The 25,277-nt window shown below is 34.4% G+C and overlaps 4 protein-coding genes across 4 annotated transcripts; 1 reads left to right on the top strand and 3 right to left on the bottom strand.

The window, feature by feature from the left end:
• The first annotated feature begins 482 nt into the window (after positions 1 to 482).
• On the top strand, positions 483 to 6,027 carry LOC125816668 (26S proteasome regulatory subunit S10B homolog B). Its single transcript, XM_049496290.1, has 10 exons — positions 483 to 726; positions 2,653 to 2,772; positions 2,935 to 3,071; positions 3,176 to 3,337; positions 3,446 to 3,532; positions 3,615 to 3,701; positions 3,805 to 3,942; positions 4,395 to 4,586; positions 4,666 to 4,764; positions 5,672 to 6,027. The coding sequence occupies exons 1-10, from the start codon at positions 627 to 629 to the stop codon at positions 5,744 to 5,746; spliced, it is 1,197 nt and encodes a 398-aa protein (XP_049352247.1). The 5' UTR covers positions 483 to 626; the 3' UTR covers positions 5,747 to 6,027.
• Positions 6,028 to 6,235: 208 nt separating this feature from the next.
• Positions 6,236 to 10,900, bottom strand: LOC125816674 (bifunctional phosphatase IMPL2, chloroplastic). The gene is made up of 9 exons (XM_049496299.1): positions 10,414 to 10,900; positions 10,237 to 10,315; positions 9,237 to 9,331; positions 9,106 to 9,155; positions 8,160 to 8,284; positions 7,322 to 7,388; positions 7,070 to 7,159; positions 6,648 to 6,759; positions 6,236 to 6,539 (listed from the first exon to the last, which is right to left on the bottom strand). Exons 1-9 carry the CDS (start codon positions 10,757 to 10,759, stop codon positions 6,469 to 6,471), a joined length of 1,035 nt encoding a protein of 344 aa, XP_049352256.1. The 5' UTR covers positions 10,760 to 10,900; the 3' UTR covers positions 6,236 to 6,468.
• Positions 10,901 to 12,328: 1,428 nt separating this feature from the next.
• On the bottom strand, positions 12,329 to 13,333 carry LOC125816682 (embryogenic cell protein 40). The gene is made up of 2 exons (XM_049496308.1): positions 12,754 to 13,333; positions 12,329 to 12,568 (listed from the first exon to the last, which is right to left on the bottom strand). The coding sequence occupies exons 1-2, from the start codon at positions 13,330 to 13,332 to the stop codon at positions 12,329 to 12,331; spliced, it is 819 nt and encodes a 272-aa protein (XP_049352265.1). The 5' UTR covers position 13,333.
• Positions 13,334 to 14,535: 1,202 nt separating this feature from the next.
• Positions 14,536 to 19,408, bottom strand: LOC125816661 (uncharacterized). The gene is made up of 5 exons (XM_049496284.1): positions 19,141 to 19,408; positions 17,546 to 17,976; positions 16,111 to 16,139; positions 15,062 to 16,014; positions 14,536 to 14,876 (listed from the first exon to the last, which is right to left on the bottom strand). The coding sequence occupies exons 2-4, from the start codon at positions 17,871 to 17,873 to the stop codon at positions 15,079 to 15,081; spliced, it is 1,293 nt and encodes a 430-aa protein (XP_049352241.1). The 5' UTR covers positions 17,874 to 17,976; positions 19,141 to 19,408; the 3' UTR covers positions 14,536 to 14,876; positions 15,062 to 15,078.
• Positions 19,409 to 25,277: the final 5,869 nt, after the last annotated feature.

The raw sequence follows: 25,277 nt of genomic DNA, 5'->3' as shown, positions 1-25,277 counted from the left end.
AATCATGTTACACTTCTCTTTCTATTTTTGGGCAAAATTAAGTTATTTCATAATATAAAAGAAGATTATTTTTTCCCAAATCGACAATATGAGATAACAAAACCCCGTGTGTTGAAAAATAAGTTTAAAATATAAAATATATAAATCAGAGAAACTTTTTTATAATTTTATTTTTGATCACTTCTCTTAACATGTTTTATCTTTCAAATGAGTTAATTTTTAATTTTAATATTTAGAAATTGATCTTATGGTGGGCGAGCGGACATAACTTGTAGAATATTATGAATAAAAAATATAAATTTATGTCCCACACAAAAAATTATTCATCTTGAGGGGCGAAAATTAAAGACGATGACAAAATAAGAGCAAAAGTGCAAATGAGTTCGTTCTTTCCCCTTTATTGGGCTCTGCACTGGGCCTGAATAAAATTGCGCAACCCCACGGCCCAACAAGAAAGCTGATCCGTATTATTTCCTTACGAATAGCATAATTAGAAGATTATATATTTACAAACAACGGCAAATAAATTGGTATTTTCTTAACAGGGATCTATACGTTTCTTGGTCCTCAAGTCGAGAGGTCACTCGGATATCAGAAATCAGTTCAGATCTTTGAGCTTAAGCGCCATGGCGACCGAAGAAGACGCCGTCCGACGCCGTACTGCACTAGCCGATTATCGGAAAAAGCTCCTTCAGCACAAGGAGCTTGATGCTCGGGTTCGGACAGGTGCCGTTCTCAGAAATCTTAAACCCTAGTTCTCTTTTTCTGACATTGATTACGGTGGCTGAAATATTTTTTGTAGGTTTAATATCACTAATTGCTATTATTTACTCCTAAATGTGGTAAATTTCATGGATATTAAAATTCATTATCGATGCTTAGGACTTTTCTTATCATCAATTACTATTATTTGCTCCTAAATGTTGTAAATTCGCGAATATTGAAATTCAGTTCCGATGCTTAGGGTTTTTGTTCTTTCGATGTTCCTTTTATTGTAGGTAAGATTAGATATTGTGTTTTCTGTGGCAAAAGAGTAAACATATTGATTATTGACACACAACTTTTAATGTTTGTAATATAATGCAGGATTATTGACACACAACTTTTATTGTGTTTTGGAAGGGTTAAATTTAGGCTAAGCTTCTCATAATTCAACTTCTCCAAAACTAAAATTAAGATCCTAATCAGTGGGATGATTAGAAGTATTTATAATAATGAGCAAATGGGAATGCTGAAAAAGATCAAAATATCCTTAAACTAGAAGTTCAAGGTCTAGTAGGAACCATCCCACTCCATTTTTGCCCCCCGGCCCAAATCACTTGACCGAACTTTTCTACTTTGTGCAACACATTTTGTGCTGCGGCACAAATACGTGCTATAGTTTCAAGTTTAATGCACTTTAACACTAATTTTGGTTTCTTTGGTCCTTCGTATGACTACCATGTCATCTTCCAATAACATTAGCACATGAAAGTATTTGTAAAGTATTTCCAAGCCTTCTAGGTCATCTTCTATGCATGCTCCCTTGGATGCTATCACGCTACCAGTTTCCAACAATTCAAATGACCAATGATTACACTTTTTACTTGCTTCAGGTAAGTAGATCATAAATGATTAGCATAGGGGTAATTAGTCTGTATTTATCTTTAGGCAAAGCTTTTGGTGATAAAAATTGTGAAAAACCAAATAAGACAAGACAATGCAAGTGAATAAGTCCATTAAACTACATGTAAAGGTGGCCTACTGTAAGAATGATTCATAAAGATTGAATTTAACAAATGTTCATATCTTTTCGTAGTTGTCTAGAATTCTTGTTCGTCGGACAATAGATTCCTTTTCTGATAATTAACGGGATCTTTTTGGGGGAAACCATTCGCTAGATCATGCCAATTTGTTTGGTGTTTCCATTTGTTAGATTTTGTTTCTTCACTATTATGCCTTTCTACTCCACTAAGTACAAGTGCGACTGGGTTGGGTTGTCATACTTCATCAGTCAACCAAGTATAGCCCGATGATCTATTTAAGCATGCTTTGACGTATTTTAATCTAATAAAATCATCTATCCTTTTGTTCAGAAAGGGTGGTGTAGCTATTCTGATACAGATCCCTACTATAGAACCCTCATAAACCAAAGCTTCTTATTTGGAAATGGGAGCGTATGCATGTGCTCGCCCAATATATTCTCCGACTTTGGCCTTTGTTTCTTGGAGTTTGTATAACCTCGATAGTTATACATCAGAGATTGAGATATATGGATCAGTTTTTTGTTATTAGTGATCCGGGGCTAGTGATACATTTTGTAGTACTTCATGACTGTTCCTTGATTTTTTATTGTTTTTCACAGCTTGACTAATTCCACGGGATACCTGCCACCTACCATCAGCAACAGGTGCCAGGTAACTTAGTCCACCAAAGCTAGGACATATGAGAAGAAATCACTTAGTGTTTTTTTTTGTCTTTGCTAGGATTTGACGGTTTTGAACTTGAAACCTCATGGCTCTTAACCCACTTTGTTGACCACTAGGTCACACCCTTGAGTGTTGTTCCTTGCTATTTCTTCCTTCTATTATGTTGTGTTCCATAATCTAATAAGCAACTTAATTCTTGGTCTTCTTGATCTTCTATTACTGATTATAAAGTTACTCTTCTCAGTGAGAGAGAACTTGCGGGCTACCAAAAAGGAATATGCTAAAACAGAAGATGATTTGAAGTCACTTCAGAGTGTTGGACAGATCATAGGAGAAGTGCTCCGACCTCTAGATAATGAGCGTTGTAAGTACCCTTTACCCTGACTAATATTTATTTACTTTCTTGCTCCAAGGAATGCACTATTGATCACAAAGTGCTTATTTTCCTTTTTTTTACATGAAATAAGTTACTAAGAAACTAGCATGAAGCTATGGGACTAATCAGTATCTTCCATTACCTTTTCAGTGATAGTAAAAGCTAGCAGCGGTCCGAGGTATGTGGTTGGCTGTCGCAGTAAAGTTGACAAGGAAAAACTGACTTCAGGCACACGAGTGGTTCTCGATATGACAACACTTACAATCATGCGGGCACTCCCCCGTGAAGTTAGTAGTTCTATTTTGCTTGCAAGCGTTAAACGTCTGGGCCTACATTTAAAATTATTACATTTGTCCATCCCCAATACCTTATGATGAGAAATTAATGGCAGGTTGATCCTGTTGTATACAACATGCTTCATGAAGATCCTGGCAACATCAGTTACTCTGCCGTGGGTGGACTGTCAGATCAGATCAGGGAGCTGAGAGAATCCATTGAGTTACCTCTAATGAACCCTGAGCTTTTCCTCCGGGTTGGGATTAAGCCTCCAAAGGTAAATCATTCAACATAATTTTTCCGCGTTATTATACATTTGTCGGCATGGACAGAAATGCTTTTGCTTGTAATATCACTTCTGAGGCGACCGAGGTTTTTGTCTCAGGGTGTTCTTCTCTATGGGCCACCTGGAACAGGCAAGACATTGTTAGCCAGGGCAATCGCTAGCAACATAGATGCCAATTTCTTAAAGGTCTGTGTACTAGAGTTTTAGTAATATCTCCAGTCTAATAGCATCTCATTATGTGGCCTTTTACAATTGGTGATTGCTGCAGGTTGTATCAAGTGCCATTATTGATAAGTACATTGGTGAGAGTGCAAGATTAATTCGGGAAATGTTTAACTATGCTCGTGATCACCAAGTAAGACTTCAAATAGATTTGCTGCATATATTGGGAGTGTTCGACTTGACGAATGATTCCGGAGTTGCCTTAAAATGTTGACACTTATTATCTTTATTTGTAGCCCTGCATCATATTCATGGATGAGATAGATGCAATTGGTGGACGTCGTTTTAGTGAGGGAACTAGTGCAGACCGTGAAATCCAAAGAACACTCATGGAGTTGCTCAATCAGTTGGATGGATTTGACCAGCTTGGAAAGGTCTGTATTGATCTTAAATGTATATTTCCAAGAAAATGTGTTGTGATTGTCCATGATCTAAGATGTGCATGCTTTCAAGTTTCTCTTTGAACTCTCTTAGTTTGATTTTCCCTGCCGTATCAAAAAGAATTCTTCAAGTTGGGTTTTTTATTAAGGCAGGAGATTAGTCACTTATAAATATACTTTGGAATCTGTGCATAAAATGATACACCATTTAAATGACCCTATGCTTATGTTTTCTTTCTTGGGTTTTTTTCTTCTTTTTTTTTGGTTTTTTGGGGGGCGGGGGTGACATTAGGGCTTAGATTTTTTTTATTTTCAACTCTTGAAATTTCAAGCACAGAATTACACAGTAATTTTTTAACATACTCCTAAAGAAGAGTAGAATGCATGAAACAGGAGGAAGATATTGTTTGTTCACCTGAACCTATTTAATCATTTTTTTTTTTCAGGTAAAAATGATTATGGCAACAAATAGACCTGATGTTTTGGACCCAGCTCTTCTTCGTCCTGGTCGATTAGATAGAAAGATAGAAATACCCTTGCCTAATGAACAATCAAGAATGGAAATCCTCAAGATCCATGCTGCTGGGATTGCCAAACATGGTGAAATTGATTATGAGGCTGCTATTAAGCTCGCTGAGGTTTGCTAATGATGCTAACAAGAAACACTATTGTACTGCTTCTATTGCATCAAAGTTTCTGATGATTGTTTTACCTCAGGGATTTAATGGGGCTGATATGCGGAATGTTTGCACTGAAGCCGGTATGTTTGCAATTCGTGCAGAGCGTGATTATGTCATCCATGAGGATTTCATGAAGGTAATTTTTTCTTTTCTTCTGAAATTTATGTTAGGAAATCGGTAATTTTTTAATTTCACTGACAGACTGTTTTTTGAGTTCCACTCTATTGAGGTCTTCACTCTACCAAAATGTTGGTGGTGTTAATTAAAAGAGAAATTTAGTGATTCATGGTAATTCTATATTCACATGCTATTATGTGAAGCACTCTGGTTTAGATTTTATACAACTACCCTGTGTACCACGCTTAGGGGTCGTTTGGCAGAGTGCATAATTTTAAAGAATAATGCATGCATTAGCTTTGTATAATAGGAGTACCTTGTTTGGTACACTTTGTCAACCTATGTATAACTAATTAGTTACACTTTATTGTGTATTGAGGTGTGTATTTTTCTAATATATGGAAATTCATGGTATTAGTAATGCTTGCATTTAGCATAATTAAAGACCTCATTGCCCCTCAAAGTTTTTTTTACATTTTTTTCACCACAATTGTGGAGGGTATCTTGGTAAATAATTTTTTTATGCAATGCATGCTATTTGAATACACCAAACCAAACAATGCATAAGAAATAATCTATGTATAACTAATGTCTAATACAAGCATTTTACTAACACAAATGTACCAGTATAAACTCTATTTAGCATTATTTTTGTAGACCCTACCAAATGACCCCTTAATTTCTTATTTTAAATAAAGAACGCTTGAAATTCTTTCTCTTAGGAATGTAGATCAGTAAGTCGTATATTTCACATTGGAACTTTGTTTCGGAAGAGATGTTGTTTATACTATGATAGTATTATGAGTTAATTTCTTTTTCCTATTTGTCATTATTTGAACTTTGTTCCAGAGAGATACCTTGTGTTTTCTACTACTTAAATGAGTATTGTTTTTCATCTTCCATTGCCTGAGACAACTTTCTTGTAGGCTGTAAGGAAACTGAATGAAGCAAAGAAACTTGAATCAAGTGCTCACTACAGTGCTGATTTTGGTAAGGAATAAGCATGTGGGTGAATGCCATGGACCAATTTCAATGGTATGATAGCGCTGGATGCGGTCTTTGGTTTGCTGTACCATTTGAGTTTGTTTATTCCGTATTTTAAATTGTGTAATGCAGAAACCTCTTTCTCTGAAAGCAGCTGCATTTATTGTGTTTTCATTCTCATGATGTTTGTTGAAGGATTGGTAGAATAGAATACGGTGGATGTTTATTTACTGTTTTTTCGTTGCTATGTACTGAATTCTGATTGGCATTAGGCCCAAAAAAAAAGTTTTAACAACAACCTAGTGTATACCCCACAAGTGGGTCTGGAAAGGATGGGGTGTATGCATTATCTTTACCTCTTAGCTTTACAAAGGTTGTTCTTGGTACACAGGCTATTCAATAAAAAAAAATATTTTCACTACAGGTTTGAAAAATACAAGAGTAATACAGCAGAGGGATCCAATCAACTCTGTTTAGCTCAGGATCTTTGGTAGTATAATTAAAACTGAGGAAGCACAAGCGATTAATTAATTGTGAAACCCAGTATTGTGTTCTCTTCCAATTTTATATTTTGTTGTAAAATAACAAGTAGTCATTCGGATTTAATAATTAACAACAGAGTACCACCATAATTCAATTCAAAATTTAAAATTGATGTAGAAACTCAGCAGCAAAGTAATCAATAACTATGATATTTGCCAAAGGCAACTTGAGCCAACACAGTGAAACACAGCAGCCTCTAGTGCCACTGCAATGCATCCAAAGCTTGTTGGTGAACTTGTTTATCACCGGCTGCCACTACATTAAAACCTGCTAAGCGAAGTTAGGATACAATTCACATATCAAATTGGAGGGCATATTTTTAGACATCCAAAGGTTAGCTTGTGTATATGAAATGAGAACAGAGCTAAGAATTACTTGTGGCTGGTGAACCAGCAGAAGCTTTCCAATTAAAATGTTGTCCTTTCCAGTCGGTTATTGTTCCTCCAGCACCTTCTATTACTGGTACAAGTGAGAGGAAGTCGTACGGCTGAAATTGTTTTGTTTTTTTTTAATATCAGCATAAGAAAGTTAAAAAAGCAATTTAATGTCACTGCCCACTGGCTGAGGGTCGAGGGATGTAAAACAGCAAAAATTTCACCCTGCATCAATATATTTATCAGGCAGTAGGGATATATTGATATACCGAAACTCTAATCAGTTACCACTCCATTTGGCATGTTCAATGAGAATATGGTTGCTGTCCTCTATAAGGAAGGAAAAAGCTCATACACATATTTGGCAAGTTTAATCATATCTTTATTAATCTAGGCAATAGTGCAGAGAGCAGAGTAGCTGACCTTAAGACCAGACTCTATTACAAGATCCACAAATCCAGAAGCCAATAGGGCATAAGCATAGCAGTCACATCCGTACAGTGGAACTTTCACCTGTAACAGAAATACAGGAAGAGATAAGAATTCATAGTGGAGGAAAGAAAGTGCAACTTATTCATTCTCTTCTTCCTCTTTAGTTTCCTCCTACTCAGATCTTCTCGTTGCCCTTCTTGTTCCTTCCTAAGTTTTTGCCTATCTTGCCATAATATTAAATACCTTGCTTCTAACACGAGCAAAGGCAATCTCAGCATCCCCTTCGAACAAATGTGGGCTAGTAGTGTACCTGAACTTGAAAGAACGAAAATGAGAAAGTAGATGCAGCACATATTGGTATCCCTGATAAGTTGAACTGATACACAGAATACAAGTACTCAAATAATGGTTGGCAGCTAATCTTTAGAAGGGGCCTCAATGATTGGGAAATAGATGAATTTGCTCACAGATGCTTGACAGTGTTAAATTCTAGGGAAACAAGAAAGATTCAATGTTTTGGACTGCAAGCAATGATGGAAAATTCAATGTCAACAGTTGTTACACTATGCTACAGAAACAACACTGGATGTATGAATCAGATTGGCAATGGAAAACAAAAGCAAAGGAACTTGTCTAACACAGGATAATCTACAGAAGGGAGGCATTATTTTAAGTATAGATGCTACACGTGTGAAGAAGAGTTAGAAACAGTCAATAGCCATCTCATTCATTGTGAAGGCAAGGTAGTGTTGGGAGCTACTCAACAGGATTTGTATTAATTGAGTTATGCAACCAAATGTAGGAGCCTACTGGAGAAACATCTGACAATGGCTAAGAGTCAGCAGTCAATACGGAGAAGAATTACCTACATGTCTTTCTTATGGAAAACATGGATGAGTATTTGAATTTCTTAGAAGAGATGGGACACATATAGTTCTTTTTCTGCTTCAGGCAGTAGTTTAGTCTGCTGTATTTTTACCTTCTTGGTACCTTTATTTATAAACATTTACCTTCTCAGAAATAAACGAAGCTGAGTAACAATGTTGTATTTTTGGAGAGAGGGTTCCAAGGAGAAACATACATGTAGGCTTTTGAAAGACTTGAACAGTTGCGTGTGGATATTTCTTGCCCATTCAAGGTAGTTCGTCGCCCACTTAAACCAATCCACCTCTCTCTCAGTACAGGCTGGTCAATAACGCCAAGAATCTAGAAAAGCAGAAATGAAGAGAAGATCATATATAGACCAACTTTCGAAACCACAGATTACCTGCATAGTGAGTCTCACAGTCTTACCGCAGCATAATATAAAAGGAGATTACCTATGGTATCATAGGCTGGAACTCTCATTACATCAAGGGAAAGCTAAATAAAGTGGTTCAAGAGCCAAACACAATATTCCTAACACGAGCGAGCCCAGATGGCAATAGGGAAAAAAAACACCTACACGATATTGCGTTGACAACTACTAAGATATAAAATACAAGAATCTACATGATATTGCTAATTTCTTAAATAAACATCAATATTCTAAATTCAGGACAAGGAAACGTCTATACAATCATACAATACATTCAGGAACTATGCATATACCAAATGATTTAGAACTTTACTATTGTGAGACAAACGAAACGAAGAGGTGATTAAGCATGTTCTAAAAATGGATATTCAGTTGTATTTAGTCCACCAAACACAAAATATCATGTTCTCAATTTTCCTTTCTCTGTTACTTTCTGTTATAAATTATGAGTACCTATCTCCTTTTACTTTTTTACAAGTTAAACATGATTATAGGTTCTACTAAGAGCAAATTTTGTTAGCTACAGTTACAAATCAAAAGTATGCCAACGGAAGCCTTCTTAGTGTAAATACTTGACTAGGCTTCCCACCAACAAATGCTGTCACAATGCCAACAGAATTTGGGAGAAACATTGAAAGTTGACAGGACTTAAAAGCAAGCTTTCATTGATCTAGTAGCGAGCAAGGTTTTTTATTGATATAAATACAATCAACTGGCTGGCGATTCATACCGGTTTACCTTTGTACAACAGAGCAATAAGAGTGCCAAACACAGGTTTCCCTGCAAGTAAAAGGTATCCATATGAATGAATATTTGAACTATAAGTTGAACAGAGTTGATATGAGAAAGACAAGCAGGTACCTGTAATGAAACTCTTAGTACCATCTATTGGATCTAAAACCCAAACATACTCTGCAGTTTCCTCTTGACACCTCCATCCCTTCTCCTCTCCATAACTATCACCAAGCAGTTTAAATACAAGTTTTCAACATACAAACATACATATATGGCTTGATATATGAAATAGAGACGAAATAAATCAAATATAGACAACACACTGGCCATGACACATTGCAAAATATCAAGAACATATACGGATCTATAAGAGTTGCATTGACTCGTATCTGTCAAATTAAGTCGTTTTCCTTAGATTTTAGAACAAATATGTCGGAGTAGGCATCTCTAGCTTGTGGAGCTCCTAGAAGTGTGGAAGGTATGCAACTACTACAAGGATTATCTTATCATCTCGAATGAATGCTCTTTTCTCAATTCTGACCTTCTGTATCGGCATCATACAAGTAAATAGACTGAACTGTACCAGTTAAAACTTAAAACTTACAGAGACCTCACTTGTATTCTACTACAGCCTTATCAAAGTTCAGAGGCAAATGTTTAAAAAGTTCAATTCAGGGGGAGGAAAATGTCAAAGATTATACAAAGCTTTTGGCTTCTTGATATTTGTTGCAAGCCAAAAAGACCTTCAAGTAATTGGTTTCACTGACTAAGATCATATAACTCTACAGTATCTCTACTTTTTCTAGACAACTTTGGTTCTCGGTAGAGACACATAGGCATATCACAAAATAAGTTTACAGCAAGTGCATAACCAAAACGAGATGGTGACCTTTCTCGAATGGCAAATATAAGATTATATTCGCAAATCACAAGTATCGTATGCTAACAGTGATACTAAAGCAACAGCGAGGCCAAGCTGAAAATGCTCATTCCTACCACAGGCCACTTTCAGCTCCGGCAATTGAATTACTAAAATAGGGAAGTTTTAATTTTTACAAACACGCATTAGAAATCAAATACTATCATACTGGCACTATCAAAACTTGTGCGAGCTTAACTAACTCACATTGCATGGGAAGGGAAATTCTCTTGAATTATCTTCACCATGGATTCCTCCGCCGCTTGATCAGCAATTGTCACCGGACCTTAACCACAAATTTATTTATTTTTTAAATTAAAAAAAATCACTGGAAAACTGAACTCCGCAAGCAATTTATCCGCGTAAAATCAAGGAAAAACTCACTTAAATCTTCTTTATCGAGAATATCGAAGCTCTTCCGGAAGTATTTGCGAATGACTTCACCAGCAGCATCAGCAATTTTGTTACTAACAGCTGCGAATTTGTCGAGGTCTGAGTCCTCAACTCCTAAATCAGCAATCTGTGCTTGATTAGGGAGCACACAATTCGAAGTCATCATAGGCGACGCCAATTTGATTCCGTGCGAGATCGGAAACGAATTGATATCGGAATGTGGAAAAGCAAGCGAACCGGAGACGACTTTCCGGCTATTACAGCCGGAGAATGCAGAGATTGATGAGGAAAGAGGTAAAGAGTTGCGGGGAGATAGAGAAAGCATTTGCATCTGCATTTGGAAGGCTTTGTTTAATAGGCGGGAAAAGGACGGGTTCACGAGACAAAGATGGGGTGGGAGTTGAGAGTGAGAAAGAGTACTGGTGGCGTAATGAATAAAGCGGCTTATTGAAAAGGGCAAGTATGGAAGATGATGTGTTTTCCACCGTCCGATGCGTATAACGTTTTTTGTTTATTGTTCTCTTTTTAAGAGATCATCTTATTTGAGTCAAACTAATAATTCGAATCGATAATAAGATTGTTAGGTTAGTGGTTCATATTATTGGTTTGTTGTTTTTATAATTATGCAATATTCTATGATTAATGGGGTTATTGCCTTAGTGGTTCAGGTCCGTAACCCAACAGCGCTGATGTTTTAATAAAGGCATATTCATGTGGAGTTTGAACATCAGAATCAATTACTCTCTCGAATCATTCGTCTACAAGAGGGAAAAGTGGTAAAATCTTTACCTACATTAGTTAATTGCTATTGAATTCAGTGTCGCTATAATTTTAGAGACATTTATAAAGAGTGTTTTTAACAACGACTAAACTATTATTTTTTTATTAATTATCGCTAAAGATCATTTTTGATATAATATAGGCTCAGTATAAATTCACAAGTGAAATTTGTAAAGAACAATATATAATCTTATCTTGTTCATACTTTAAAAAGTAGATACCGTTTTCGATTAATAAAAGGTGAAAAGCAGTAGATCAACTTACAAGTATCTCTGATTGAGGTGCATCTTCATCATCAACTATACACTATAATATTATTTCACACTTCTCATTTTTTCTAAATTTGAATACTTCAGAGAGAATAAAAAATCACTATTTATAGGTGAAAAGGTCTCACTTAATCAATGTATAGAATAAAAAATACTCCATGTTTCACAAAAAATAATTTAGTTTAACTTGACACGAAATTTAAGAAAATAAAGAAGATTTTTGAATCTTGTGATCCTAAATTAAAGTTATGTCAAATGTATAAAATTGTCCTTTAATCTTATTGCCTTAAAAATGTCACGTGAAAAACTGAAAGTAAAATATTATAAAAAAAAAAAATCGTTCTTTTTTAAAGAGACTAAAAAGGACTAAAAAGAAAATGAGATCATTCTTTTTTAAAAGGATGGAGTAGTAATACAATTAGATAAATATAACAGATATTAGAAAAAGAAACTAAAGGTTATATGAGTTGTATAAAATCTAATCACTTTAACCCGACAACCAAAATCTTATCAGGTTTTGCATACTATTAACCATGAATAATCAATAATTTATATAGGCATTCCTCTTTGTTTGGATGATGGAATGAATGTGGTGTCTGAGCCAGATTTTACTCAACTCAACTAACTCCACGAAATACTTACCACCTCCCACTGGAAAGGCCAAATACCAAATAGCAGCAGGTGGAACTGAAACAAACCGTACATTTATGTATATAACATCAATTGAACAACTTACACCACTGCTCTACGAGTACGATAGCATATACTGAACAGAAGTAACTACGACGATATAAAATTAAAGAGTTTGCACATCATAAATACAACATTTCTTATTCCATTTAGGTATTGGTTTTTATCTAGTGATGATTATGATGACCGGGTAATTTCTCCTTGATCTTCTCCATCATACTCTTCTTCTCATGCTCTGGAGCAGTAGTTGACATCCCACTCGTAGTGGTCGTTGTGGCTCCAGTCCCAATACCATGGGCGTGGGCGTGGGGTTCCTCACCCTTGTGCTTACCACCTGTTAATTTCTCCTTTATCTTCTCTTTCAGCCCTTTCTTCTTCCTCCTCCCACCTTGTCCGTCATCCTCCGACTGCACCACAGTAATTTAATAATGTTATAAAGGCAATAAATAGCTTGTGATGATCACTTCAGTAATTAGACTAAAAGGGAAATAAAATTAAGTTTAAATTCTCTCTAATTAGAGTAAAAAAATATAGAATGAGAAGTTGAGAAGGCATGTATGAGATGGATATAAAAAAATGCAAGATATCATACCGAGCTAGAACTTGAACTGCCAGAGCGGTGAAGCTCCGTCTTGTGATGCTGTTGCTCCGATTCTGTTGCTTTCTGGTGCAACTTTTCACCAATTGTCCCAGCACCAACAACTAAGCCGGCACCAGCAGCAGTACCAGCACCTAAGCCAGTTGTGTGGTGCGATTTTTCACCAATTGTAGGAGCACCAGTACCAGTACCAATACCTAAGCCAGCTGTGTGGTGCAATTTTTCACCAATTGTAGGCGCACCAGCACCAGTACCTAGCCCAGTTGTGTGGTGCAATTTTTCACCAATTGTAGGAGCACCAGCACCAGTACCAGTACCTAGCCCAGTTGTGTGGTGCAACTTTTCACCAATAGTTGTCGGAGCAGCATAGCTAGCTGTTTGTGGCAATTTTTCACCAACTGATGCAGCACCAGTGCCGCCGGTAGGAAAAACAGTTGGAGCAGTAGAGCCGGCTGTGGTTGCAACACCAGTAAGGTGCATAGGGTTGCCGTACTCATCGGTCAGCTGCACTGGATGACCGTATTGGTCAGTCAGCTGAATTGGATTTCCATGTTCATCACGTAAGTCCGCCATATCCTTCCTTCACAAAAGCTAGATAATTGAAAACAAAATTTGGAAAATCAGATCTTCTTTTCTTCTCTTCCTTGTTTTTAGATTATGAAAAGCTAACTGGTGATTTTTAAATTTAAAAAGGGAAGAGACGGTGGAGCATCAGCGGCTTCTGCATGAGTGCGTTTAACTGGATAGTTACACGTATGCAGGAACAGCACCGTCTAAGCTGCCACGTAGGAGATTGACGACACGTGTTTCGGTGAAAAACGACAAATGAATATCAGATTGTATCGTTTCGTTAGCAGTAGCTTCATTCTGCTCATCTAATCGACCGGTAAAGGACAATACAATTCTCATGTATAAAGGGTAATTCCAGTACATAAATTATCTTTAGTTCACGCAACATTTAAGAAAAAGACCGCATTTTAAGGAGGCGTAATCAAACTTATGTTAGGAGCTCTGCTCCCTCCCCCTCCTAAAAAAAAAAAAATTGTTATATTCATAGATTTAAATTTGTGACCTATGAATTATATTGAGATAATTATATTTACTTTTTTTCTTAATTATTTTAAATAGGTTTGCGGGATTTAATTAATTATTGCATGTCATTAACATTTTTAAATTATCATTGTGTTTGTTGTTAATAAAGTTATTTTTAGGCTCCTTTAAGTCGTTGCACTAAAATGTTTTGGTTTGTTAAATCCAAAATCCCGATACTCTCCTTCCACTAAATTTAAATTATGGTAAGTCTCCATGATATCATAGTTGAGCGGCACTGTTACATTTCATGTTACGTTTATATGTTTCTTTTTCAATTCAAAAAATTGTTTTGGGATAGAGAAGGGAGAAATAGAGAGGATTATAAGGTGAGAAATCAAATCTTCACCAAAACAAGGTGAAAGTTCAAATAGGATTTGCCGTTAACATTTCAGTCTATTGAAAAGAAAAACTATCCTCAAGATAGACCATTTCAGTTTATTTTCCTTCTGCTGTACTGTTTTTTGGTTAGTGCAATCACATTTCAGGCAGAGACGAGAGAATTTGAGTTACTGCTTTATGCTGGACCCGTCATTTAGAAAAAAATGATGTTCCTGTAACAATAATAATACTAGTAGTTGATAGCATTTTCGTAAAATGGGGATTGTGAAAGGTGTAAGCTCTGACTGATTCTTGAGCACAGCACAAAAGATAAAGAAATGACAAAACTATATATCCCACATACCATGGCTAAAAAATCATTACATCTTCAGGCAGGCATATAAATTGTCAAGTTACCTGCTGCAAGTTTAGAGATAAGTACTTAAAGAGCATACAAAAGTCTTGGGGATAATTTCATGCCCTTGACAAGGAACAACCAAATTTTGAATGTACAACATGATAACTACACTTTTTTTTTCTTTTCCTATATAATGAATTGATCATTCAACTTGTAATCCCAATTTCTTACATTGTATACTTCGGAACCTAACCTAAATTCTGGGAATCCATATCCGCCAGCAAGAACCTGACGCTATTATATGCCTCTCTTACTATCCTTCCAAGGTGAGAGAGCTGACCTGTGCCACCTGTGGAATTGACAACAATGCAATTCAGTAGTCAGAAATGAGAATAGATACATTACTAGAGAAGCATCTTTGTGAGTTATATCTATCAGAACATCCAACTGCATTTCAGAAGAATATAGCATGCAAGAGAACATTTAGGATATTCCCAGATGAAATTTATTCGGTAAGAGCATTTATGTTGTTACCATTATCATCCACCGCATTACTCCTTGCTCGATCTTGTCCAGAAAAAACCTTTTTTCCTAGTAGAAGGGCTCTCGGAAAAGGATTTTGACCCCTTCGAACCAAATGAAAAATGACGCAGCAAGAAAGGCTTTCCTGAAGAGCTCTTCATACTGCTGGAACTCGAGCTCATCTTGAGACGCCTTCCACCATGTACACCACTTTTCTGTCGATCAAATAAAGCAAGATTGCCACTAAAATCACTGTCAACAACCCGATTCCCGAATCTCTTTCGAGCTTTCAAGTCCATCTGACTTTTCAATGCTTTTTCTGACATCTTCAATGCCTGCTTCTCCCCAAAAGTACAAACAGGACAAGCTGGGTCATACTTGTTGAATTCTGGCGTCATACTCTCCAAACACTCAGCATGGAAAACGTGGCCACAAATTAGTACAGAAACAACAGCAAGTTCATTTGAGGACCATGAAGATCTCTCTGTTAACAGTTTTGTACAAATGCCACAGGTTTGGAGATCTATAGAAGGTGAACCAGAACTCCGACCACTAGCTCTGCTCATCTTGTCACGATGGAAACCCATGGATTCACTATCAAATGACCACCTATCTCTACGAGGATTTGCAAGCAGGTCAGAGAAGGCAGGAACAGACCATCCATCTGATGATCCACCATTTGAGCCCCTGGTTGATTCATTACTCCAACCAGGGAGCATGAAGGACGATGATTCTTCAGAAATTGAGAATGTAGGTGACTTTATTCCGGGTATATGACTATCAGAAACTCGTCGTCCCAGCTGGTGTCCGGAAGAATATTGAGGCAAAGGAGTAGAATTGGCAGGAAGCAGTTGACTTTTTGTTGATAAAGGAGATGCAGATAATGACGAAACAGAGGGATCTGATGAAGACAGCTTTAAAGGAGAGGGGCATGGCACTGCTGATGACTCAAATGATTCTTTGACCTAAGTACCAAAAGAAAGGAAATCAGAGATGTCAAAAACATACGAGACATGCCCAGAAAGTATCTTCAGCCAAACTTAAGACTGCCTTGTTATTACCTCTGTGGAATTTCTCACAACCAATGTATCTGCAAGAGCAAGAAAAACTACTGTTAATCTTACAAAGTACAAAAAGCACATTATTGTCAACCAATACCATACGTCAGTTTCTCTTTCATGTTCATATAGAACTCAAGGCCGGGAAACAGAATATCCTATTTTAATGTCCTTGAATCTTACAGGTCACCAGAAGAATAATGCAAATGACATTCCATTTACAGAACTGACAAACTAAAAATCACCAAACTTTGTTCCTTCACAACACATGGTCATACTCAACCTCTGGTCACAATCAGACCTAGAGAGTACAAAAAGAGACGGACATCACTTAGATATGTAAAATAAGACATGTATAATCACACGTCTGGTTTGGTTAAACACCACATCCAACCAACATGTCTGGGGTTCAAATCAACAAAGGAGCAATGACGGGAGAAGGCCACTGTTGATTTCCAGACAAGAGGGCTTTGGAGTTTACCATATACAAAAATTGCAAAGCAATTTTGGAAAACAAAAATTCAGCACTACTTCCTAACAGCTGCAAAGAATGGTCACCAAAAGCAGAATGAAAACCATATCCAAAGAAAGAAATATCAAGCAACTTCGCAGAACACAACCATTTATTGCATAATCTCATTTTTAAGATAAAAGAGGGGGAGGAAGTGAAAAAGTAATCATCTTCTTTCAGTAGTGTATACTTAACTAAAAATTCAAATCAAATTTTTTATTCAAAGAAAACAATAATGCTTGGAGATAAAAGTCAGCAGCACAATAAATCATGAATTAATTTACAAAAAAAAAAAAATGCTTGGGAGATCAAAAGCTTCTACTGGTCCAAGCATTTGAACCCCAACTTCATGGAAACTAATCCAAATCTTTTAAACACCAATTATTTATATTTACACTAACAGAACAATAAGACTCAAGGACCACCTACATCATTTGAGCTAGTGACAAGTCAATAATTTACTTTTCCAGGATGAATGAAGTCCAACTATAGTCGAATGATGTGAACCAGCTCATATCACTCAATGGCAATTAAGTCTAAGGTTGGATTTCTTAGATTAACCTTGAATAGCATCTCACAACATAAAACAAGAATTTAATGATTTTCTCAGAACAGCCTGCAAAAGCAAACCTGTAAACATCTATCCAGTTCAGCTCTCTCCTTATGGAGTGCGAAAACCATGTCAAGAACTAGACTATCCTTCACTCGATCTCATAATGCATACACATAGAATTGAAAATTCATTTTATGCACTTAAGGGGGGGAGGGGGGGGGGGGGACAGCATGCAAATCAGAGAGAAATGAAAAATGGATTGCAAGCTCTTCAATATACAGATTCTCATGTTCCTTTTATCTTCATTTTGGAAAATCATCAGGTATTAGCACCTCCATCAAGTAAGGTAAAGAGAGAGCCATGTTGTGGTTTACCAGATAGAGGAAGCATCGAGTTCCCCGTGTTGCAATCAGAAGCTGGTGACTTCTGCAATGCAAGTGATCGAAAACTATCCAATGGACTACCCTCTTCAGAGGCATAAAGGGTTTCTACAGTTGTTCCAGATTTAAACTCTAATCTATCATTTCCACCAACTCCATCAGAAGACCAATTGACTGATGTCTCCTCTCCAGCAACACGTCCCCGATTATCCCAACGAAAGCTCCATGAAGGCGAGTATCGAACATTGCTCTGTAAAGTTTCGCTGGTTGATCCATTTACGACCGCTCTATCTTTAGCAGCAACACAACAAGCTGAACCCATGTTTTCTTAGGTACAAAATGTGAAATTCATAGGCAGCTAAGAATCACATCAATGATAACACCAGCAAGTTCACTCAACAATGAATACTTGAGAACTTAATTTTCTGAAGCAATAAAGAGAAAATGAAGTCAAAACTCACAAAAACAAAGGATTGACACTCGAAACTTGTATATGTGCTTATGTCTACATTACATAATCCTTTTGGTACACAAAAAATAAGAAAAAGAAATATCAATGAAAACAAATAAAAAATAAAGCAAATGGCTCCAGATATGCTGTTTTAATACATTTTATATTACCTTGACTATCTCAAGGCAATTCAAGATCCCATCCTCACAACAGAACATCTTATAACAATTGGTGGGATTTTAAAGAAAGTTCAAGACCTTACACTCCAAACTCGGACAAATCACTCTGCCCCCAACAAATCCCACATAGAGCACTCACCCAAATATACACCCCTTCCAACACAATACTTGTTGATCTACAGAGGATGCTATGGGCACTACAAAAGCTGGGAATCCAGGCACACTCTTTAAAGAGAGAATGCTTTCTGTAAAATAAAATTTCACATATCCTATATCAATAAGTTGATAATTTTGGAATACGACAGTTCAAATTTCTTTTGCTCAAAATCAGACATCAATATCATGAATCGAATGATGGCTTCATCAAAGAAAAACATGCCCGAGAAAAAAAGCATCATGGTGAAGAATTGCAAATCAGACCAGATGAAACTTCAATTAGCAAATCTGGTAAAATAGTGAGTAGTCTCGAAGACCCTTCTTAATAATTAATATGCACAAAAGCACCATATGCAATAAATACAGCTCACAGGATCCTCATAACACCGCGAAGATTTATTTCACCGGGGAAAACTAATTTTTAAAAAAGGAATGAAAACCTAAGAACATAAAAACAGAAGCTAAAGTCGATTTCATCAGCTAATTTGTGGGAAAAAATATTGCAGTTCAAACCCAGGCATAACAGTCCAGAAAAAAAGCCCTAAAAGTAAGTACCGAACACTATGGAGGTCACAGAGATCCGAAATAGCAGCGGAGAAAAACAGTCATAACAGTCCAGAAAAATGAACACAAATTATCTACGGAAACATCGGAATTTCCATATATATATACTCATCAAACCAATCCTATCTATTCATAAAACTCACACATTTCTACAAATAAATCGATTTATATTCATACAATAAAACACCGACAAATACTTAAATCGCCGTGAGAAAACAAACCGGCGTGATCGAACTTACCGTTTCACCCGTCCGGCGGCCGTCGAGTACGGCGGAGTGAAGATGAGTTTTAGGTGGGAAAGGAGGCGTTATGTGTGAGATATGTAGAGAAAGAAAAAGGTTTTAGAGTGAGAAAAGGTTCTGATTCTTCTTCTGCCGAATTGCAGAGGAGAGAGAAAGACAAAAAGGAGTGAAGTCGTTTTAGACGGCTAATTTGGAACTCCGTCCAACTATCTGTAGCACGTTTCTGCCGTGAAGAATCGTTCTGTTTTCACGGCGTTAAAACGAGACATCTCAGTGGCACTGCTTTGTTTGTTTGTTTGTTTTTTGTTTTTTTTTTACCCTCCCTCTCCTATACCTTTTTCTTTTTTGGTGCCTCGAACTCATAACTTTCGAGTTGGAAGTGATGGGTGCTTACTATTCGAGCAACTCCTTCTCGTGTCTGTAAAAGTTACTCTTTTTAACAAAAAAATAATATATAATAATAATAATAATAAATAAACTATATGTAATTTAATGAGTGAAATCTAGAAAAAATAGAGTAATTTCAGTAATGAAGTCTGAAAATGACGAGGTATACACACGTTACTTCTACTTTAAAAGATAAAAAACTATTTTTAATAAATTTTTGATTAAAAAATAATACAAAGCAAAAGAAAAAAAATTATTAATAAAATACAACAATAATAACATACTGAAGCAAAGAAAGTAAGAAAACATAGCTACTCCTATAAAAATATGAAAATGGAACAGTAGCTACAAAAGTCTAATTAAATAATTAAAAAAATAAAGGGCTTACAATAGAATATTTTTCGAAGGGCAACAACTGTGGCAGAGATTACAGCGGGTGTGTTATTCTTAAGTGAAAAAAAAAATTGTATATAGATATAAGCTGGTGTTGCTAGAAGTGGTACGTTGCGTTTCAGATTTTGTACTTCAGGATTTATGTGCACTATTTCTTTATTTCGAAAATTTGTCAGAATGGGACAGTGAAAAAAAGGGAGCTTTAAGTCTTTAAAGTGATTTCTTATATCGTACGCGGAGTGCGCAGTACGCATTCCATAGCTTACAAGTGACAAGGAAGTATCATAAAATTTGAGAAATTAATTTTGGGATTGATTCCTTAATTTTGTCATGTGAATGGCATATTCATCAATAAATTGCAATTAATTTGGGAGATCTACAAGTTTTTTAACCACTTTAATGCAAGCAGTAGTTATTTTAAATATATATTTAAGCTTCAATGATAAAAAATTTGTTTGAAATATTACACCTAACTATTTATTTATTTTCTTTCACATTCAATATATGCTTTTAAGAGTTTCACTAATTCAAAATTATACTAATTTTTTTTTTATATTTAAGGTAATTAAATCATCCCTTAAATCAATCATATCGTTCTAAATAATTTCATTTCTCAAATCAATATTGCATCACAGAAAAAATTAAATAAAACTACTACAAATTCTTCATACAACATATAAATCCGAGGTAGGATATATTCCAAGTCAGTATAGAACCTAAAGTAAACATTCTAACTCGACTGAAATATAGTTTCAATAAAGGGTAAATTACATAAATCCCGTAGTTTTAATATGAAATTACAATTTATCCCTAATAAGTTTCTAATTACAGTAATTCCTTAAAAATTTAAAAAATCGGATACAATAATTGAAGCTCGGATACATTAATATGTAACTCGAATACATTAAATATTGTCTCAGATACATTAATATGTAGCTCGGATACATAAAATATTGGTTCAGATATATTAATATGTAGCTCGGATACATTAAATACTGACTCGGATACATTAATATGCAGCTCAGATACATTAAAGAAATAACGAATTTTGAAGATTTTTAAAAGTAATAGGGGATAATGGAAATAAGTGAAACAAAAAGTGTGTATTTATGTAATTTGTCCTTCAAAAAATTGATATGTGATTGTTGATTTTTCAATTTTAGCACTTTGGTGTATATAACTTTAAGAGCTAAGTGTTAATTTTTTCCGTAAATTATGAGAAAAAAAAGGTCTAGATTTGACCATTTTGCATATAAATTTTGAGCATATATTATTCTTCTTTCATTATCAAATCTTTAATACATGGCGACAAATTATGTTAATGAGTCAACCAAATATGACTTCTTCTACAATAAGCTATTACAATAATAATAACAACGCAATCAATAATCATAAACAAGGTTTGAATGAGTGAGGATACGTATTATTATTCTTAATTATTCCTAAATTTTAAGGAGGGAAAAATGTTTTTAATAGATTTTCTCCCTCAAAGTAAAATATATTATTAATCAAGTATGAAAAAGAAATTTAAAAAATTATATTGAAAATAATAAGAAAATATAAATTATACTCGCCATCTAACTCTTTACACATAAAAGCGAAATTCACTATTTTCTCTAACTTAAATTATTTTATTCCTATTTTGTCAATTTATTTGATATATTTTTCTTAGTCCGGTTTTTAAAAATGACTATTTTATTTTTAAAACTTCTTTTGACTTTTACATGACATATTTAAAATTACAAGAGTTCACAAAAAAAGTCTCACATACGTAAAGGGATGAGAAATTGGTCTCATTATATGTACTTAGAGAAATTCCTCTTCTTAAGCTAGTTCTTGGGGTTAAGTTATATTTAGATGTCATATCTTTTCAAATTTCATAAAAAAAATTATATATCAAACTAATATAGGTAAAATAAATTGAAACCGAGAAATAGTATTTATATTGAATTATGATGATTTTAGGTGGGGAAAAAGATGTTGAAAGTAAATAGCTCCCTGTCAAATCAAAATGTGAAAAGATCGCACTATAAATTCAAAAACAGAAAAAACGAGATGGAAAAATAAAAGTAATTGGTCAAAAGCAAATACTATGACTCATTGGAAAATGTGACATCCAAAAGTCTATAGTTTCCCAATTTATCTACACGTATGTAAAACAACAATTGCATCAAACCTTATGGTAAAAGTTAAATTCAATAATTTGATTATTTTTCAAATTAATGTGTTTTATTTTCGGAATCTAATTGCAATGTTGGCAAAAATTCATTAAAACATCAAGATGGATTCATTTATTTACCGAGTAATTAATTTAATTATCAGTGAACAATTATTTATAGCTATTATCTCCGTCGCAAATCATACTTTCTCTTAAAAGAATTAGTAAAGAAGTGTTAATATTTTATTTATTACTATCATTTATGTTTTGCGGTATAATTTATTTTTATTAAATATATACTTTATTTATTTGAAATATTTAATTTTTTTAATAATAATTACTAAAATAAATTAATAAATAAATATTTTTTAAAATAATTATAATCTGATTTAATAACAAAAGAAGCTTCACAACGGATACTGCATTTTACCAAACAAAACATTAAGCTCGTGTATATAACATTACCTCAATTTCTTCTTAGATGTCCTGTTGCAATTTTTGAAAGTCAATTTGACTAATTTTCAAAGATAAATTAGATTATTAATTTTTATATTTTAAAATAAAATTTTAGATATTCAAAAATTACATGAAAATACTATTAATTGCAGCTTTTTTCATATCAATATGTTATACCGTTTGACTATAAAAAAACATAACAGCTAAAAGAGAACGGTGAAAGTAATATATATATATATATATATATATATATATTCCACGTTTACAGACTATAAATAGTAATGAGCAATATTCTCGTTAAAGGTTTTGTGTTTCAACCACTTTTATATATGAAGAAATATTTGATAACGATAAATATAAATAATGTGACGTTTACTTGTTTAGGAGATTTGTCAATGTCAGCGAATGAAAGAATAACAAGTTTATGGCTATTTCAATAATACGTGCCACTTTCACCTGTCACCTTCATGCAATTTTGTAATTTTATATACCTTTGAACTTTGTATAACGCAAATTTGTTGTTTAGTGCATAGAGCTGGTGTGTTTGGTAAGATGGATTTTAGTATTTAGCATGTAAGTAAATTTATTATTCAAATAGTATTCATGTTTAGTGAGATCATGTGTGGGGTGGGAATGGAGCTACGGGTTGAAAACAAGGTGTGTTACAAAAATACAATCAATCTAAAGTGTCATTTGTAGAAATTTATTTTAATTATTTTAGTTTGAGAAGTTATTATCTCATTTTTAGGAAATTTATTTTTAATTAGAAAAATATTTTATATACTAGTATTATAACATCTTATACATGTAAATTGTAATCGATCAGAGGTCTTGGGTTTGAACTTTGAGTATGAAAAAATTCTTGGTAGGATGCGCTTCTCCTTGAAACAAGATTAATTTGAGTTTCAATATAAATATATACACTGAATTAAAAAAAATTAATTTTGTGATTGAAATAAAAGTTGGCTTTTTATTCAAAAACTTTGGTCTATCTTAAGAGACAAGAGGATATAATTTACTTCTAGTGCTATGTTGGCTTCTCATACTTTGGTCACCTTTTGCTTTGCATTTGAGCTTTTTTATTTTTTGGTAGTCGATAGTGTTTTAATGTCTCATTAGATGTTGATCAGAAGAAAAAAAGAAATGTCCAAAAAAGTATGACAAATGTAGTATGATGGGTTATTCCATAAAGGCAATGGTGTGAGTGTGACCTAAAAATCTTTGATTCCTATCATGTATGATACATTTGCATACTTATGTTGTTATTTTGAAACGTCCAACAATACTTGTTTACTTTATGAAATCAATGGATAACTATAAACTTAGTTTCTAATTTACCCTTATCATTAATTATAATTTTTTTTAAGAAGTGTGCAAATATTGCTAGACTGAGAAAGTATGTATTTGGGAAAAATGAAATACCTAACAAGTATTAGTCAACTGATCAAATCATTCATCATTCTCTAATTTACGAAATTATAGAGAAAGAAAGAATTAAGTCCTAGGGCCAGATACTTGAAAAGCTTCTACTCAGAAAGAATTTTTTTTCTAAGTATTCACTTAAACAATAAGTTGTTTTAAAAAATGAAATGCTAATTTTAAAATGTACCTTAAATATTTACAAAAACGTACCTATCTCCATCCATCACTTACGTGCCGTGGGGGTTGGTTAATTAAGAGAATTAACAATATAATTTTGAAAATGAGCACGACTTGTATTTATTAATCAATATTATTTGAAAATGATTAGTCCAAATCGTTCAACCAACACTGATGATTGCGTTGGTACGGTTAAGAAAATAATTGTAAGAGTACTTTAAAATACTTTCTATTCTAACACTATAATTTATAAAGGCGAAATGGTCTAATGGACCCTTGTACTTGTATCAGTTTATATTCTGAACCCTTCTACTTACCCTTTTATCATCTGGACCCTTAAATTCAATAAAACACAATTTATCGAACCCCTCTGACCATTGACCACGCTTATGTGTCTTTAAGATGACTGAATTGGCAAAAGTGTGTGACTTCACGCTCATATCAATAATTTGTATATTAGTTGGCAAAAGAGAAATACCTAACAAAACGTAAACAAATATTAAGCCTAATCTTGCACGTAATTCTAATTCCTAATTATTTCCTACAGAATATTCTTGTTCTTATCGATCTGGTGAGAAATGTGGTTGAGCATATCGTCAAACTGATCAACTAGACACGAGCATGACCCATGTACCTTAAAATGTGTAAACAGATGCGAAAAGTTTTGTAAAAGGGTATTTGAAAATTAATATACAAGCATGAAAAATAATTTGTGACCCATGCACTTTAATTTTTCGACGAAGGTGGCCGGGGGGATGGGAGGGGGCTACGCCAGTAGTTGTAACACCACGCGTACGCTTAACCTTCCCTGATTCGTTTGATTGGAACACCTCTTTTTGCTTTGTTTTGAATAGTATACACGGAGATAGTGATAAGGTCTTGTAAATTCTACCCTCTTTTGCCCTATTTTGTGGGATTATACTGAATTTATTGTTGTTGAGTGTTGTTATACACGAAATTGCACATTTTAGAGTAAGCTTTTTCTTTTTTGAAGTACATGCATTCAGGTAAACTCTTTAAATGTAATTATGTGTGTATATATATTATCTCCCTTTTACAGTTTTTTAACCTTTTAATTCATCTTTTTCTTGAATATTTAACACTAACTGAAGCTATTCAATTGTTGTATGATCCATCTAAA

Source organism: Solanum verrucosum, unplaced genomic scaffold (assembly GCF_900185275.1).
Source record: "Solanum verrucosum unplaced genomic scaffold, falcon-dt-bn FXZP01000261.1, whole genome shotgun sequence".
Classification (NCBI taxonomy): domain Eukaryota; kingdom Viridiplantae; phylum Streptophyta; class Magnoliopsida; order Solanales; family Solanaceae; genus Solanum; species Solanum verrucosum.
Note: the sequence above shows the minus strand (reverse complement) of the source record. Positions and strands in the feature narration are given on the sequence as shown.

What these genes read in the sequence shown, in the direction of transcription:
- LOC125816668 (XM_049496290.1), top strand. Translation starts at nt 627, where the DNA reads ATGGCGACCGAAGAAGACGCCGTCCGACGCCGTACTGCACTAGCCGAT. An exon ending in ACCTCTAGATAATGAGCGTT is followed by an intron (nt 2,773 to 2,934) that starts GTAAGTACCCTT and finishes TTACCTTTTCAG; the next exon opens with TGATAGTAAAAGCTAGCAGC. An exon ending in TCCATGAGGATTTCATGAAG is followed by an intron (nt 4,765 to 5,671) that starts GTAATTTTTTCT and finishes ACTTTCTTGTAG; the next exon opens with GCTGTAAGGAAACTGAATGA.
- LOC125816674 (XM_049496299.1), bottom strand. Translation starts at nt 10,759, where the DNA reads ATGCAGATGCAAATGCTTTCTCTATCTCCCCGCAACTCTTTACCTCTT. An exon ending in TCTCGATAAAGAAGATTTAA is followed by an intron (nt 10,316 to 10,413) that starts GTGAGTTTTTCC and finishes TTTGTGGTTAAG; the next exon opens with GTCCGGTGACAATTGCTGAT. An exon ending in TTGCTCGTGTTAGAAGCAAG is followed by an intron (nt 7,160 to 7,321) that starts GTATTTAATATT and finishes TTTCTGTTACAG; the next exon opens with GTGAAAGTTCCACTGTACGG.
- LOC125816682 (XM_049496308.1), bottom strand. Translation starts at nt 13,332, where the DNA reads ATGGCGGACTTACGTGATGAACATGGAAATCCAATTCAGCTGACTGAC. An exon ending in GCAGTTCAAGTTCTAGCTCG is followed by an intron (nt 12,569 to 12,753) that starts GTATGATATCTT and finishes ACTGTGGTGCAG; the next exon opens with TCGGAGGATGACGGACAAGG.
- LOC125816661 (XM_049496284.1), bottom strand. Translation starts at nt 17,873, where the DNA reads ATGGGTTCAGCTTGTTGTGTTGCTGCTAAAGATAGAGCGGTCGTAAAT. An exon ending in CTCGATGCTTCCTCTATCTG is followed by an intron (nt 16,140 to 17,545) that starts GTAAACCACAAC and finishes TTGCTCTTGCAG; the next exon opens with ATACATTGGTTGTGAGAAAT. An exon ending in TTGTGAGAAATTCCACAGAG is followed by an intron (nt 16,015 to 16,110) that starts GTAATAACAAGG and finishes TTTGGTACTTAG; the next exon opens with GTCAAAGAATCATTTGAGTC.